The 17,154-nt window shown below is 45.9% G+C and overlaps 1 protein-coding gene across 1 annotated transcript in view; it reads left to right on the top strand.

Annotated features, from left to right (window-relative positions):
• The window catches only part of atf6 (activating transcription factor 6), a 57,635-nt gene that overhangs the window by 2,081 nt on the left and 38,400 nt on the right, over positions 1–17,154 (top strand). Inside the window, exons 4-7 of the mRNA XM_012835386.3 lie at positions 1,204–1,301; positions 5,053–5,173; positions 5,407–5,598; positions 8,819–9,012. Of these exons, the coding sequence (XP_012690840.2) occupies positions 1,204–1,301; positions 5,053–5,173; positions 5,407–5,598; positions 8,819–9,012 (605 nt within the window). The remainder of the gene's footprint in view (positions 1–1,203; positions 1,302–5,052; positions 5,174–5,406; positions 5,599–8,818; positions 9,013–17,154) is intronic.

Raw genomic sequence — 17,154 nt, 5'->3', positions numbered from 1 at the left:
TAGCTAGTCAGGCTCCTTGGAAAGGAATCAGTCTGGCGGCCGCCTGTAGACCTGAGTACTCTCTTTCTTATTGAGACCATACTCAGTAAATGGGATGCAAATTGTTTGCAGTTTGTTGTTTTTAGCCTAAAATGCGATTTTGGCCACAAAACTAAATAAATGAGGACAACTTTTTATTTAGTCCAACTTGACATCTTAACAATGTAAACTTAATATGCAGTAGTATGGCACCCCGTTATGCAGTGCTTTCCATACAGTACAGAGATTAATTAAAGGAGATGACAATACCCCACTAAAGTAAACAGTCGGACTACTAGTTCCTACCCAGACTTCTTCCCTATTTGTCCGTAACCCATTAGGCAAACCACAGGAAACAGTGATGGCAGGGTCCTGCTCTCAAATGAACCACAACCCACCAGTTTACTCCACTCGTCCCCATCCGTCTTATTGATGAATGGCACCCCACACACTGCTTGCTCTTCTGGCTATGAAAACCCGTCGGCCCTTTGACTCCCACTGGAGGAGGAGGTGTGTGTGTGTGTGTGTGTGTGCGTGTGCGTGTGTGTGTGTGGCAGTATCAATAACAATGGCGTGTGTCTGTGCGTCTGGTCTCAGTGGGGCTGGTGTGGCAGCTGGTGTTAGCTGTTAGGGGATGTTTGAGGAGGCAGGTGTGCTGGCTCCCAGGGAGCTGCTTGGTGTATGAGGCTTGTGTGTGTGTGTGTGTGTGTGTGTGTGTGTGTGTGTGTGTGTGTGTGTGTGTGTGTGTGTGTGTGCGTGTGCGTGTGTGCCTGTGTTTGTGTATGTGTGCTCAGGTGTGGTGGCCCCCATGGCAACGACAGCCTGCCCAATGAAATGAGAGCTAATTTGATTACCTTAGGTGACTGGTAGATATCTAAATGTATGTTGTTAGTTAAGTGGCTAACGAATCATGTCCAGTAGGAGTGCTAATACTGTGTAAATTACTCCACTACGTGTAGCTAATCTGCAGTCCTTATGATTATGCTGTTTTGATGGAATACCATGCATCAGAACAACTTGTTAATAGTCTGTATGAATGGTGGTGTATGAATCCAGTTAGGTTATAATATGTTAATGTGATTGATGTGTCAATGTGAATGGATGTTAATGTTATAGCATGTTAATGTGATTGATGTGTCAATGTGAATGGATGTTAATGTGATTAATGTTAATGTGACCCTGCAGATGGAGACGTGGAGGCGGCGTCACTCTCTCCTGCACACACACTCAGCTCTTTGCACTCCCCCCTGTCTGTCCAGGCCCACTCTCCATACTCCCTACCGGTATGAGATGCAGCTCTTCTATTATGTGTGTGTGTGTGTGTGTGTGTGTGTGTGTGTGTGTGTGTTGCGGTAAGCACTCACACCTGAGATTCAGGATATTGGTGCCGCTGGATTTGCATAGTCCTATGCAAATATGTCTTCTTGGATTTTGTCATTGTGTGTTTGTGTGTGTGTGTGTGCTTGCATGTATATGAGTGAGTGACAGAGTCATAGGATGTCAGCAAGGGCAGGCATGTTTGTGAAAGTACAGTATGAGTTACTGTGCAGCTGTGCTTGTCTGTATACAAGAAGACACTTGTCTGTTTTGTTAGCGTGATGCTATGCTATCCATGCACTGCAATTGTTTACTTCAGGTGTTTAATAGGCATTGTTTTCAGAAATGATGCAATAGAGCCTGTGGGAATGAGTCCATACCTGTGTTGATTGAGGGTCTGTGTTTGATGACTGCTGATTGGTGTAGTACATTTTTACACTGAATGGATATGTTGTCATTCTTATATTTTTATGTTTCTTTATGGTGAGAAGGAGGATAGACATAATGTATGGATTCCTCTGTGTGTGAGTGTGTGTGTGTGTGTGTGTGTGTGTGTGTGTGTGTGTGTGTGTATTGGGGTCTCATGCCCTCTGTATATTTGTGTGTGTGTCTGCTGGCATTGCCTCTGTATGTGTGTCTGCATGTAACTGGGGTGTCACTGCCGGTGTGTGTGAGTGTGTGTGTGTTAGAACACCCCCGCCTATGCCAGCTGCTCCTTTGAGGTGAGCCCGAAGGTGAAGTGTGTGGCTCACACCACCTCCTCTCCACCTGGGCATCTAATTAAGATGTTCCATCTGCAAATGAACATCTCAATATCCCCTCAACATGTTGTCAGTCCGGTGACATGGTAGCTGTGTGTGTGTGTGTGTGTGTGTGTGTGTGTGTGTGTGTGTGTGTGTGTGTGTGTGTCTGTCTGTGTGTGTGTATCTGTGTGTGTTTCACAGCTGTGTATTAGCATAATTTATTAAGCAGCTTCACTTTCACTTCATCAGTGTAGAATGTCATCTAACACACACACACACACACACACACACACACACACACACACACACACACACACACACACACAGACACACAGACACACACACACACACAGACACACAGACACACAGACAGACACACACACACACACACACACACCGACACCTGCTGTGTTGAACCAGAGTGTGGGTCTCAGTCTTGTCATCACAAGGGCATCACACAGGCAAGGAGTTCTCAATGTGACCATGAACAGATTCTTATCTGGGCAACTTTAACAGAGTTTAAAAATTGAGTTGATATACATATAGGCATACAATAACTTTCACCTTTCATGGTTTACATGTAACCAAGTTTACATCTGTTAGGTGAAAATTCACCCTAGTTACCTCAGGACTCCGGAGCTGCACATAAGTATATTTATTAGACAAACAACAATTGCAATCGGGCTCACTCCCAGCACAAGGCTGAAAGTGAAGCCCTGATAAACACATCGCGCAAGGTTTATATAGACAGAAGTTTAGTCTGACGTCCGAGGCTCCCTATATTGCAAGGATGGCAGTTTTGCACAAGGACGGAAGAAGCTTATCACCTCTGGTCTAAACATGCTCTTGTACATATGCAGACTAAGTGGCACCTAATAATCTAAGTTACACACACGCAGAAACGCAGAAAAGCCATGTTCCTGCTTACACAAGTACATGATTCATACAAGGTAATTAATAATACAAGGCACTTGATTATTATATTCTTAAGTCATTAACAGTGTTTGGAAATTATCTCCATCAGTCCCTCCTTTTATCCGTTTCAATGGATAATTCAAAATCACAATCAAAATCACAATCATCTTTCTTATTTCGACAATTATCAATTTCAATCAGTTAATCAGTTTAATCAATTAACAGTGTTTGGAAATTATCTCCATCAACATCTGTTCATGACATTGAATACAAAGTGAGCATGGCACCTTTATTTATTTATTTATTTATTTTTTGAAGGCCAGCAACAAAGCTTTGTGGGTTTGTGTCCTCTGTCAGTGCAGTTAGTGCGTTTATGCAGTGGGTGTATTATGACTTTTTTCTTTTTTTGTGAGTCCAGAATCTGTTTTTAGGTGTTTGTGGGTGTCAGTTTGTCATAAACCTGGCTGACGCAACACTGCCTGAAAGGTAGCAAATAAATAATGTTATCACTCAACGTTAACTCAAAACTATGAGTGAACAAAAAGATGTGTTATCCTACCAGATAACACACATTCTAAGTCATTTTTGACGAGGCTAGGTTTTGATGATATGAAACTCACATTATTTGCATTAGACTAGCAGCAATGCAAGAAGGACATAGGAGCTCTTTAAAAATGCTGTGGTTTTCTCGGTCCACACCCAGTTTCCTGACCACAGTGAGGCACAGATAGCAGAGGAGGAATTTGCAGCCACCTGCCCACTCTTGTAGAGTGTAGGATGTGAAATAGCGGTCACAAAGATCGAAAGTCTAGAGCAAACACTGACGTTAGTGACAGACTACATCTGATGGATCAGCTTGCGTATACAGAAGCATCCTGGGAATTTCACCCTCATATGACATTTTAGTGACATTAATGGCTTTTTCCACTCAATACTGAAGGCAGCCTCTGGGCTCCCCCTTAGGCTTAACCCTCTGTGGAAAACCTCGATGTATTCGTATGCTGAGATCTAAGGTTAGGGACATTGAGAGAGCACTCTTTGAGTAAGGAACTTGTGTGTTGTGAACACACCCTCAGGACCTGAGGCTCAGTTAAGGGTACCGTATTTTCCGGACTATAAGCCGCTACTTTTTTCCCACGCTTTGAACCTCGCGGCTTAAACAACGATGCGGCTAATTTATGGATTATGATACCTGTGACTGTATACGGTGGCTTTGTGTTTACGGTGGCTTTGTGGAGCTAGGATGCTAGCATGGATGCAGCCGCATGGATGCTTAGCTCCACGCGATTTCTCAGTATCTCTCAATAACTTAACTAATGTCAAAATAACCACAGTCTACCAGCGTAGACAGAACACAACTCAAAACACTTTAGAAAATAAAATAAAAGTTTACAACAATACAAATCCAGTCTTCAAGTTCTTTAGCTCACTGGTTTCAAACTAGCGTCTGTCTTCAATCTAACGTTCTAGCTTCTGATTGACTCTTGCGACTGTGCGCTCTTAAAGCAACAGTGCACTTATCTAACTGGCAAAACTAACTATTGTATTAGTTTTGATATTCATTTTAGCCTGTGTAAAGTTAATTTGTTTCAATGTTGCGGTAGGCACCTGCGGCTTATAGACATGTGCGGCTTATTTATGTTAAAAATAATTATTTAAAAAAAATGTAGTGCGTGAGGCTTATATTCAGGTGCGCTCAATAGTCCGGAAATTACGGTATGTGTTTGCTGGGTGTATAAAAATACCAGTGTGTGTTGGGAGTGTGCGGGAAAAGTGAAATCACTGGTGTGTGTGTATTTCTGTGTGGGCAACATATTTTGAGGAATATCTAGGGAGTTCTTGTCGTGTACAGAGGGAGTTCAGGGAGAACACATAGCAACACAGGGGGAGGGGAGGGGAAGGTGTGTGTGTGTGTGTGTGTGTGTGTGTGTGTGTGTGTGTGTGTGTGTGCGTGTGCGTCCGTGTGTGTGTGTGTGTGTGTGTGTGTGTGTGTGTGTGTGTGTTTGGTCTGAGAGAGTGGAGGCACTGACGTGTGTGCGCTCACTGCTGCCCTCTGCAGGATGAGGCTCTCTCTCCTCAGCCTCAGGCGTCCCCGCTCTCTGTCTGCTCGGACTCCAGCGGCTTCTCTGAGCTCCCCCCTGAAAGACCACCACCCAAGAGGACCAATCAGACTCCTAGAGGTTAGCCCTCACAGCCAATCACAGCATCCAATGCCAGGGTCCTTATAATATTAGTCGCAAAATGTACCATCTGGTCCATTTTGTGACCCTGTGTAATATTCTTTTGCTATGATCTGACACCCATATGTAATGGCAATTTTGCAATTTTGCAATTTTTTTAATTAGCGTATTTGTATCTGCTTTTGTGTGTGTACAGTATGTATATGTGTGTTTATGTGCATTTGTCTCCTCAGCCAAGCCAGTGAAGAGGCCCATTCAGCAGAGCCCTAAGGTGTCCATCCAGCCCAGGCCTGTGATCACGGCTGCCGCTCCCCTGCAGGCCAAAACCATCATCCTGCAGGCCCTCCAACCCATCCAGCCTCTGCAGCCAGTCCTGCCCATGGTCAAGCCTGCCAGAGTCACCATCCAACCAGCTCCACCTGCAGGTGAGAAGATGTATTACAGCGTGACATTGCGAACAGTTTAAAGTATTTCTAAAACGAGGGGTAAAGTATTGCAAAATACTGCAAGTTCAACCCAATATTTTGTGTTGGATATTGAGAGCACATTTATATCCCAGTTCCTGAATCAGGAACTCAGGCTTTTGAGTGAGATAAGTAGGTTTAGCGCAAGGACAGAGGAGAAACAATTTTGCTTTCCCGTTTTGAAATCATTAACTTCAACTATGTCAGGTGGTTATATCTAGAGAGTAGAACAGATCTCAACATGGTTGGTTCATCAAATATGTAAGGATTTTATAAGGATATTAATGCTCTAATGAAGAAGTTTTCACTCAGCCATAGAGACCCCAGAGTTACAGCTACAAGCCATAGTACCAACCACAAGGGGGCGCTCTAAGCTTTCCCATCAAGCTACATTTGCGTCACATTTCTTCATTTGGCAGATGCTTTTATCCAAAGCAACTCACCGCTGAGGAGCAACAATCAATCTACTAAAAGCCAGGAGCCCTGTTAAGAGTAAAGACAAGCACTAAGTCTTATCTGAGTAAAGTCCCATAGACAGCAAAGACGTTTTAACCAGGTGCAGTGTACAATCTTAGCAACCATCTGTGTCCAATCTTCATTTTATTTTGATCGTCACTATTTAGAACATGTTGCCATCATGCACTTGCTTTCCAAGTGTGCGCGCCGGTCAGTTAGCTAAACCTCCCGAATCCAGATGCACAGGACAGTGATTCATTTCTAATGAATGCTTTTTTTTTTTAGCTGGTGGTTATAGTTGTCTCTGTGGAATTGCTCATCCCTTTGCACTGTTGTTCTGGTACCACATACACTTCCAGGGGCAGGTGTAGGAATCTGTGTTTGTGTGTCTTTGCTAGGGTTTTGTGTTTCAGTCCCTCATGCATGTGGTGAGAAGATCAGCTCTCTTTCATGATTGTCTCATAAGAGAGAGAGAGAGAGAGAGAGAGTGTGTGTGTGTGTGTGTGTGTGTGAGAGAGAGAGAGTGTGTGTGTTTGGTTTAATAATGTTATTCCTTGTTGTACATATTCAATATTGTTGTTTCTTTGATGTAGTCAACCTTTTATGTGGTGTCTCACTGTGCATACATTTTTGTAGGAGTGTCTGTGTGTGTGTGAGTGTGTGTGTGTGTGAGTGTGTGTGTGTGTGAGTGTCTGTGTGTGTGTGTGAGTGTCTGTGTGTGTGTGAGTGTCTGTGTGAGTGTGTGTGTGTGTGTGTGTGTGTGTGTGTGTGTGTGTGTGCGCATGTCTGTGTGTGTGTGAGTGTGTGTGTGTGTGTGAGTGTCTGTGTGTGTGTGAGTGTCTGTGAGTGTGTGTGTGTGTGTGTGTGTGTGTGTGTGTGTGCGCATGTCTGTGTGTGTGTGTGTGTGCTCTTATGCTCAGGGCCCTAATCTGCTGTCCATTACCCCAAGTTGAGCAGTGGCCAGTCCAAACAGCTACCTCTCTGAGCCTCCCCAGCACACCGAGCGAGACCTTCCCCAGCTCCCCTCCTCTGGCCAACACAACAGAATAACAACCAGAGGGCTTTCAAGTCCGTGTTCCAGGGCTCATGTGATCAGATAAAAGACCCAGAATGTCCTATCTGATACAGATTAGGATCGAGCGTCAACAAACATCAGAACCAGGAGAAATGAAAGCGGAGGGGTTGGGTGGCCGCCGCTCTGGATCGCTCCCTCCGACAGAAGGGGGATATTTAGTGCTCTGATGGAGGCTTGATAAGGAGTAGGCTGAGATTCACACACACGCGCTGGTCCGGAGGGAAGAGCCAGGGGCCAGTCTCACACTCTGTGGCCCACTTGAGTGAAGGGCCCTGGCCACAGCACCAGTGACGTAACAAAGAGTGTGTTTGTCATTCTGTGGGGGGGGGGGGGGGGGGGGCAGATAACGTTGTCAAATCTGATGGGGTTGTGATTGAGAGATAGGAGCTGAAGATGGAGATAAGAGCTCTATTCATGCAGTGTTCTAGACTGGTGTGAAAGGATGGACGGGAACCTTTAGTCAGGCTGCGGCTTCTTCAGTACTAGGCTGCTGCTGCCTTTTTTCTTTCTTTGGGTCTGTCTGTCTTTTTTGTTTGTTGTTTCTGTATTTATCTATCTTTTCTTTCATTCTTTAATTCATTCTGCTGCTCTGTTTTTTTTTTCTCCGCGCTGCCTCTTTCTTTCATGCCGTTTTGTCTTCTCGGTCCTTCTGTCTTCATCCGTCTTTCACTCCGTCACTCTGTTATTCTTCTGCTGCCTCTCCCCCGCGGCTCCTCTTGCCCGTCTCTGGCATGCTCGGGCCTGTGAGGCCTGCAGTGGATGAGTGGCTGTGGGTTGCTGGAGTCTCCCAGTCTGATGGAGGACAAACAGCTGTGCCACTGCACGGGGGTCAGGGGTCAGCCATGCGTCTAGGGAGGTCCTGTCCCCCCAACTAGCCCATTAATGCTGACACACCATTTAACACTGAACGGTGTGTGTGTGTGTGTGTGTGTGTGTGTGTGTGTGTGTGTGTGTGTGTGTGTGTGTGTGTGTGTGGTGAGAAGCAGGGAGCAACGACAGGGAGGCACCTCTTTGTTTAAAGGATAGGGCCTGGTTTCTGACACAGTACCCACTTGAGTTTGTTTTATGTGTGTGTGTGTGTGTGTGTGTGTGTGTATGTGTGTGTGTGTGTGGGGGGGTGTGTGTGTGTGGGTGGGTATGTGGGTGTATGCATGCGAGTGGAAAGCTCTTCAGTATTTGAGGGATGGTGCCAGGCAGAGGAAGTGTTAGGATGGCTTGACCTCAGGCTTGTATACCTCAGACATCACTGGCACCCTCCACACATACCCCTCTTCTTCCTACCTCCAGCAGTAGATGAAATGCTGGGAAGACTTATGGCTCCTTTCCTATAAGCAGAGTACTTGTGTGGCATTTAACAAATCGTTTCAATATGCCTACTGTCAGGACACCCTGGAGTAGTTGAACTGTCCTGTTTTTTTTATTTTTTATCCTACTCCTAAATCATACTAGAATTATACCAGGGTTGTATCAACCACAACTTCTCACTTTTTCATGTTTCTACTTATTCCTGATTTTCTACCCTAGTTTTTCAACGTATAATGGGAATCATCTCTCTTTCACTCTCACTCTCTCACTCTCAATCTCTCTCTCTCTCTCTCTCTCTCTCTCTCTCTCTCTCTCTCTCTCTCTCTCTCTCTCTCTCTCTCTCAGGACGTCCTGTGATATTACCCCAACCTGCTCAGGTGTTCCAAATCCAAACTGCTCAGACCATCCCGACCAGAGTGGTTACCTTGTCAACACTGGTTCCAGAGCCACGGATACCTTCTGCGGCCCCACCAGTGGTTAACATGACACTCCAAAGTCCCGCCTCTGTCCAAAGCTCCTACTACGGCTCCGATGAGGAAGTAAGTCTTCCATCTCAAGCCTTTCGATTTGAATGTGATCCTATTCTACACACACTCATATGTCTCATGGTATAGCACTTACACCAAAACTGTGGGAAGTCTCAACTGAAGTCTGTAAAACGAATCCATATGTAAAAACAACATTATGTGTATGTTCAGGTACATTCACTTTTATGTTCTTTAAAATTGATGTCAAATTACCTGGGGCTGAGACCAGAGGCACTGTTTTCAAGTAGTATCAGTTTGCATGTCTGCACAATGTTTTAAATGATGAATAAATACTCCAGTCAGTTGACATGCACTAGAACATCGGTTCTCCCCCCCCCCCCAAGGGGTACGCGAAGTGGTTCAGGGGGTACGGGGGGAGAAAATTTCCGCGATAACAGAAAACGATAAACATCATTTTGTGCATCAAAATCGCCCAAATTCCCCTGTATTTTTTCCTGCAAGGCTGTATTTCTTTCTTATAAACACAACAACGATCGCAACGATGAACAAGCATTAATTAGAAAACAAGAGAAAATGTCACGTCTGTGCTGAACTCCGCTCCGGCCACGCCCCCCTATTCAACACAGACCTCTGTAGCCTGTCAAATGAATTCGCTCATCTTCCCAATCGCCTGCAAATAATGTTTTTTTACGGGTTACGCAGATGGAGATTAAATGTCTGAAGGGGTACGGGACTGTAAAAAGTTTGGGAACCGCTGCACTAGAATATCAACACTGGCCACAGGTACACACTTTCACTCCGCTTACAATCATAACCTGTGGTGTAACCCACTGGCTGATGGGGGCTCCAGCCGTAAAGGCTTTTTAACAAGGGACTCCTAGGCCCACTCCCTGCTTTACCGCTCACCCCAGACATACAGGGAAAACACCCTGGAGCCCTGCTCTGACGACCCCAGTGTGTGTGTGTGTGTGTGTGTGTGTGTGTGTGTGTGTGTGTGTGTGTGTGTGTGTGTGTGTGTGTGTGTGTGTGTGTGTGTGTGTGTGTGTGTGTGTGTGTGTGTGTGTGTGTGTGTGTGTGTGTGTGTGTGTGTGTGTGTGTGTGTGTGTGTGCGTGTGTGTGTGTGAGAGAGAGAGAGGGGGGGAGAGAGAGTGTTTTTCCATTGGAGTTCATGGCTTAACTGACAGCCAATGCAGGTCATATGTGTGTAAAAGCGTGGGGTTTTGTAGCTTCATATAAATGGTTTTATTAGGTAGTATAACAGAATGGGCTGCAGCCCATGTGGGACGGACTGTCAGAGAGGGGGAGCGAAGCAGAGACAAGAGTCTTCCTACAAATAGAGCAAAAATAACATGCAGGGTGTGGCAAGACAGTGTAATTCTTAATAATACCGGTATAATTTTAAGCTTAATGTTATTCAGTGATCTCATGGTGAACAAAAGAGCTAGCATAGCCATGCAGGCACCAAAGCACTGGTGCAGAGGAGGGGTGGTTGAGGTTTGGCCTCTGGCGGGCGGGCCTCAAAACAAACCACAGTCATTTGTGAAAAAGATGGAAGCATTGTGGTTGTAACCAAAACATTGATCAGTGCGTCCAGTGTTTGAGTCCTAGGAGAAAAAAAAAACAAGGAATATGTTTGTCTCAACATAGCTAACTGTGTAATTGGTTTGTTATATGTTGTGTGTAAAATTACTACTTGGATTATGGCTGTGTGTGTGTGTGTGTGTGTGTGTGTGTGTGTGTGTGTGTGTGTGTGTGTGTGTGTGTGTGTGTGTGTGTGTGTGTGTGTGTGTGAACCTGTTGCAAAACTTTCGTTTTTCAAGGTCTATATGAAGTCATATACATAGTACGGCTCTGAATCTACTATATGCTAGATCTTCTCTCTTTCCGTTCCAACCCATCACCTGCATTCTATTTGACTGGCATTCTGGAGGCCCAATCCCTGATCGGTTAAAGGTCAGGACACACTGAGAAACCTCAGAGAGACATCTTTCAGTAATGAGTCCCAGGCTGCTCAATGAGACTGACTTGCAGAAGGCTTTCAGGGTTGTCTTTCTACATTAATATTTGCTTTCGAGCACGTTTTTTTCAACATAGAGAACTGTATACAGTAGCTGAACCTGGTCAGTATCCTGTGTAATGTCTTAATGTGTGTGTGTGTGTGTGTGTGTGTGTGTTTGTACGTTTAGCATGATGTGGTCAGAGCTTCACACCGCCATGTGTGTTTATATACTTAAGTCCCTCCCAGCTTAGCAGGAGAGAGACAGGAAGAGAGAGAAAGAGAGAGGGAGGGAGATGGCTCAACCAGAAAGAGAGACCGGGATTCTCATTCCCGTTCTTGTTCATCTGTCAGGGACAAACACCTCATCAGTGTCCCTGTGTTTTTGAGTAATTGAGGGTTTGTTTGTGTGTGTGTGTGTGTGTGTGTGTGTGTGTGTGTGTGTGTGTGTGTGTGTGTGTGTGTGCGAGAAAGAAAGAAAGGATGTGAGCAGGATAAAACACACCTTCCCTTCTGTGTGCTTATTTGTGTGCTTTTGTGTGAGTGAGTATGGGTGAGTAGATATGTGTTGACATGATGTGAGACACAGACAGATAGATGAGTCATTCCACGCCAAATGTACCAATTTAAGAAAATCTCCCCACTCGACCATCTCAGATCCGTGAAATTTGCTGCTAAAAAAGCGTCTGAAAATGCTCAAGACATAGTTGCTAAAACATCTTTTTGTGACAAAACTATTGGGTGTAGAGAGCTAATATTTGGGACTATACCTATTAAGAAGTGTATGAACAACAACCTTGAATTTTTTCATCCAAATCTGAGGCGGTCGAGTGGGAGCCATTGTCACACTTGACATGGAATGACTCAGATAGAGAAAGACAGACAGAGAGAGAGACGTTTGTATGTCAGTGTATATGTGACTGTTCTTTAGGCAGAGCCTGTGGAACAGTGAGAGGAGATTGGGGAAATAAGGGAGTGTGTGAGTCAGTGTTAAATGTTGCTATTCCATTGTACTGTCATGTGTGCCGTTGAAAGCAAATAGATCCCTCATCACCCCACTCCACCCCACTTCCACAAACACACTCACTCACTCACTCACTCACTCACTCACTCACTCACTCATGTGATTTACTGTTTTGAATACACACACACACACACACACACACACACACACACACACACACACACACACACACACACACACACTTGGAACTTGAAAGTGATTTGCTGTGTTTAGCATTCCATCCTTCAAGAAACATTAAGCCCAGTGGGCCACAAAGTGCCAACTCCCTGGGAGGCACTGAGGACCGGTCACTTTTAGTTTCCTTATGACACTAGCATCCTTCAATTACTGCCTTGTCCTACATCGCTTGTCCCTGGGTTCAAATGATTGGGAGGTGTAACAGAAGTAACTATTTGGCAATAAACTGCTGTATATATAACTTGTGAGGGTGGCTTTCTCAAGAGTGGACGGTAGGTGGCCTTGGATTTGGGTCAGAGGAAGGATGAGATTAGCTAAGGACAGAGTTTCCCTGACAGAAAACACTGGGATCACGTTTGCAGTTCACATTGTGGGCATTCCACTGTGCTAACTCCCAAACTAATGGCCAGAGAAAGAGAGAGAGAAAAAAAGACCTATTTAGGTCAGACCTTTCAGCAAGACACCAGCCACTCCTAAGGAGGACCCATGTAGGCACAGACTGTGAACACACCTGCCAAGCACATGTGTAACAGATACTGATCCCAGAATCACACACACACACACACACACACACACACACACACACACACACACACACACACACACACACACACACACACAAGCATCAGAGCAATTTAGTTAATAACAGGTTACTTCTGCTCCCTTGGTTGCGTGACTAGCCTTATCTGTCTCCACACACACACACACACACACACACACTCCTCTTTGCCCCTAAGGTCATGTTGTCCCTCACTGGTCCAGGAAGTGAATTAAGAGCCATTATGAGATCCATGTTCACTGGCCATCATTCTCCATTGAGCATGCAAACCACTGGCAAAAGGGGAATTTCAGCATTCGGCTGTACGGCTGCCAGAGGCCATTACCATGCACTGACAGAATCATGACATTGCTTTCCCTGACCGCATCACTGTTACCATGGCAATCTCTAATTTGTCACGGGGACAACACAGTGAAGTCTCTCCTGTGTTCTGTCCACCTGTCATGTGGAATCAGGTTGTCTGATTGGGAGACGGCGACAAGGTGACACTGCAGTGCCTTGATTGGAGATGCTGCTTTGTTGGGAGAGGTGCATGTCTTTTCCCCTGTGGTTAGAAAGGAAGGATGGGGGAAGGAAGGCAGACTTTACTCCTGTGGATAGACTTACTGATGTTCTGTGTAAATTGTGTCTCCTCTCCTCTCCTCTCCTCTCCTCTCCTCTCCTCTCCTCTCCTCTCCTCTCCTCTCCTCTCCTGTCCTGTCCTCTCCTGTCCTCTCCTGTCCTCTCCTCTCCTCTCCTCTCCTCTCCTCTCCTGTCCTGTCCTCTCCTCTCCTCTCCTGTCCTCTCCTCTCCTCTCCTCTCCTCTCCTGTCCTCTCCTCTCCTCTCCTCTCCTCTCCTCTCCTCACTTGTGACTTGGGAATTTATTTCTTGTGAGCTGTATGTTGACATTGTGTGGTATGGAGCCATTCTGGTTGTTGACTTGTGTGGTGATGTGTGGCTAGAAGGTAATTTTTTTGAGTGTGTGTGTGAGAGAGAGAAGGAGAGAGAGAGAGAGAGAGAGAGAGAGGGAGAGGGAGAAAGAGAGAGACAGGGTGTATGTGTTCTCCTGTGGTTGTGCAGGGATATTTTTGTCTATGCCTTGGTGTGTTTGACAGTCAGTGTACCGTTGAACGGTCAGAGAACTGTCACAAACGGATCATAAACACTTCTTTTAGCAAATACTGTGTGGGTGAAGTTCTTCCGGCATGTTCTGCCGCCAAGGTGATGTAAGGACACCGTGTGTATGCGAGCTTGCGGTGTGTGTGTGTGTGTGTGTGTGTGTGCGTGTGCGTGTGCGTGTGCGTGTGCGCGTGTGTGTGTGTGCGTGCGTGCGTGCGTGTGTTAGGGTATGACTTGACAAGCACAGTGTTACTTAACTAGAGCAGAGCTCATCCAAACAAGACAAAGAGGGAATAAAATGATTTCCTCTCACTTGGCCCAATCAGACTCCTTCTCTGCAGCCAACACTTTCCCCAGACACTGTCCACGTTGGATCCCCTCATCAGAAAGTGTCGGGCTTTCATAACACTGGGAAGGTTCAGTACGTGTGTTCCCCTTTTCCTCCCATCAAGAATGCACTGGTCAGCACGGGGATGGCCGGATTTGGGCTTTTAAACCACAGGGTAGACCACGGTGCCTAAACAGCCTAGTCACACACACCAGTGTTTGGGTTGGTCCAGTACTGGGCTGTTGAGAGTGTGTGTGTGAGAGAGAGAGAGTGTGTGTGTGTGTGTCTGATTCAGGACGAGTATCCTCGCTTGTGCATTGTGTCTGGAATCACTTCAGTGTTTTTTTATGAAGTGCCTCAACCACATGGTGCTCTCTCACTCTCTCTCTCACTCGCACTCAGTCTCTTTCTCTCTCTCTCTCTCTCTTACTCGCACTCAGTCTCTTTCTCTCTCTCTCTTTCTCTCTCTCTCTCTCACTCGCACTTAGTCTCTTTCTCTCTCTCTCTCTCTCCCCCTTCCCTCCCTGTGACCTGGCCAGCCAGTTCCTGTCCCTTTTACTTTCTCTTATTCTTCTCGTTCCCTTTCTCTTATTACACCACTCTACACTTTTCCCTCCCTCCCAGTCTGGCTCTGCCGAGGGTTTTCTTGGTGTGTTTGGTGACTACGTGGCAGCCAGCAATCAGAAATGCTTGCGTGGATTATGGGAGGGGTCACGTTCAGGGTGCAACTGGGGAGGTCCCCATAACAAGCTAATCTCCACGAGCTCAGGGAGGTGTGTGTGTGTGTGTTTGTGTGTGTGTGTGTGTGTGTGTGTGTGTGTGTAAAAAAGTTTGTTTTCCCTAACAAAGACTATGCCTCCCTAAATGGCTGTTTCCATTGACATGGTCAACTAGCATGATAGTTTTAAATAACTGAAAGTAAATGGGTTCCTAGCTCTTGTGGCAAAAATGGCGACAGGACATGGCAAAACCTCTGCTGTGCCCTACAAATGTCTGTGGCCCTTAACCCTGTACTGAGGCAGAGCACTACATCTATATTGATTCATTTAGCAGATGCTTTTTTCCAAAGCAACCTACCATACAGTACACACAAGGAGCGTCCTACACATGAGGAGGTGGGCTATCCTGCATGTGGAGCCCATGCTCCAGGTGTCTCGGTCTCTGCTGAGGTACTGGACACTGAGGTGGAATTTGATCTGATAGCCAGGATCGTTTGTTTGTTGGTTTCTTGCTTTACAAGCAGAGCTGTTGTAATAGACCTAGACTGGGGTCTGGTAGCATTGGTAAGCATTGGTCAGAGCTAAATCCCTATTGGCATGATCAGATTATTAGAGCATGAGGTCATGCCAAAGCACTGTGGGATAATTTTTAACACACAATGTGACAAAACCAAACAAAAAAACCCAGACGTCTTAAAAAATCCCCCTAAAATGCGCCATAAACCCTATAAAAAAAAGAAACGTTGTTGAAGTGGGAATCAAATCTGGGTTGAATTTGGGATTTTTCCTCAATGAACGAACTGCTGTGGGAGGTTTGGGTGTGTGTGTGCCGAGGAGGCTGTGTTAAAGCACATTGGCTTGACACAGGCTTGACACAGGCCTTGTGTTCATAACCTTTCAGCTTGTCTTGGCGTCCAAATCTAATGATATATATGTTTTGTTTTTTTTTATATGAGGAAAGAGCACTGGCCAGTACAAATCGAAGCAATTAATAGAGTTCCCCTCTCGGCCAGGGCAGGGAGGGGAAATATCCTGGCGAGTCGAAGGGCTTTTAAAATCGAAAAAGTCTCCAGAGCGAGTGATGTGTGCCAGGGACATGTTCCTTCACAGCACCCCCTCGTAAAGAGTTATGGAAACAAGGCTTTTATGAGCATCGTTGGGTATTACAAGTTGGTCTATCAAACACCATATCTTTCCTCTGCTCCCACCTTGTGTGCCTAGACCACCCTGTGACCATACCCCCCCTCCCAGGGCCCTCTGTCTGGGTGGGTCTGACCGGACCAAATATTTATGAGGAGAACCAGAGTGTTTTTTTTTCGTGTGTGACTTGCCACAGGAGTGAGAGTGCGAAGCAGAGAGACTCTCTGACCCGTATTTATGAGTGGTGTGGGTGTGGAGGTCAGCGGGGTCAGTGGCTAGGGCAGCTGATAGTGGTCAGGGAGTGCACCTGCAGAAACCCTTAAAATAGTGCAGAGGCTTTAGGTGCATCTGTAGTTTCAGCCCTGCTTTCTTCTGGAGGAATAGTAAGAAGCGAACCATCCACATGCAGGAACATTCAGAGATGCAAGGGTACTGTGAGAGTGTTATTACTGTTATTACCACCACATGTTATTGTTCTAGGTCACCTCCAATCTGAATCACCCACACAGCCACGTTTTCTTTGGTACGTGTGTGTGTGTGTGTGTGTGTGTGTGTGTGTGTGTGTGTGTGTGTGTGTGTGTGTGTGTGTGTGTGTGTGTGTGTGTGTGTGTGTGTGTGTGTGTGTGTGTGTGTGTGTGTGTGTGTGTGTGTGTGTGTGTGTGTGTGTGTGCAAATATTTGGCGCCTGACTCCAAAGGACGGAAAAAATGCTAATCCTGCTGTTGGGCTCCCAGGTGGATTGAGGGGGTTAAATAGTTAAGTGGAGAGAGAACGGGTGGCCGGGGCACAGAGAACCTAAAAATAAAAGTCCTGGGCTGAGGCTAGCTGTTTCCTGTTTTTGAGTGCATTAGCCGCCCGCTCTTTAAGCCTCGGGGCTGTCATGGAAAAATGGGACGCTTCGCTGAGAATGTCACAGTCTATAGAAAACAGTTGGGCACCGTGACACCTGGGTCAGAGTGTGTGTGAGAAGGATAATGAATGTGTGTGTGTGTGTCTGTGTGTTTGAGAATGGAGAGAGAGGGAGAAAGGAGGATATAGCTTCGATTAAATGAGGATATGTTCGAGGGAGGGATGTGGTGGTATGTATGGGTGTGTGTGTGTGTGTGTGTGTGTGTGTGTGTGTGTGTGTGTGTGTCTGCCTATGTCTGTGTT

Source organism: Clupea harengus, chromosome 10 (genome assembly GCF_900700415.2).
Source record: "Clupea harengus chromosome 10, Ch_v2.0.2, whole genome shotgun sequence".
NCBI classification, from domain to species: Eukaryota; Metazoa; Chordata; class Actinopteri; order Clupeiformes; family Clupeidae; genus Clupea; species Clupea harengus.
Note: the sequence above shows the minus strand (reverse complement) of the source record. Positions and strands in the feature narration are given on the sequence as shown.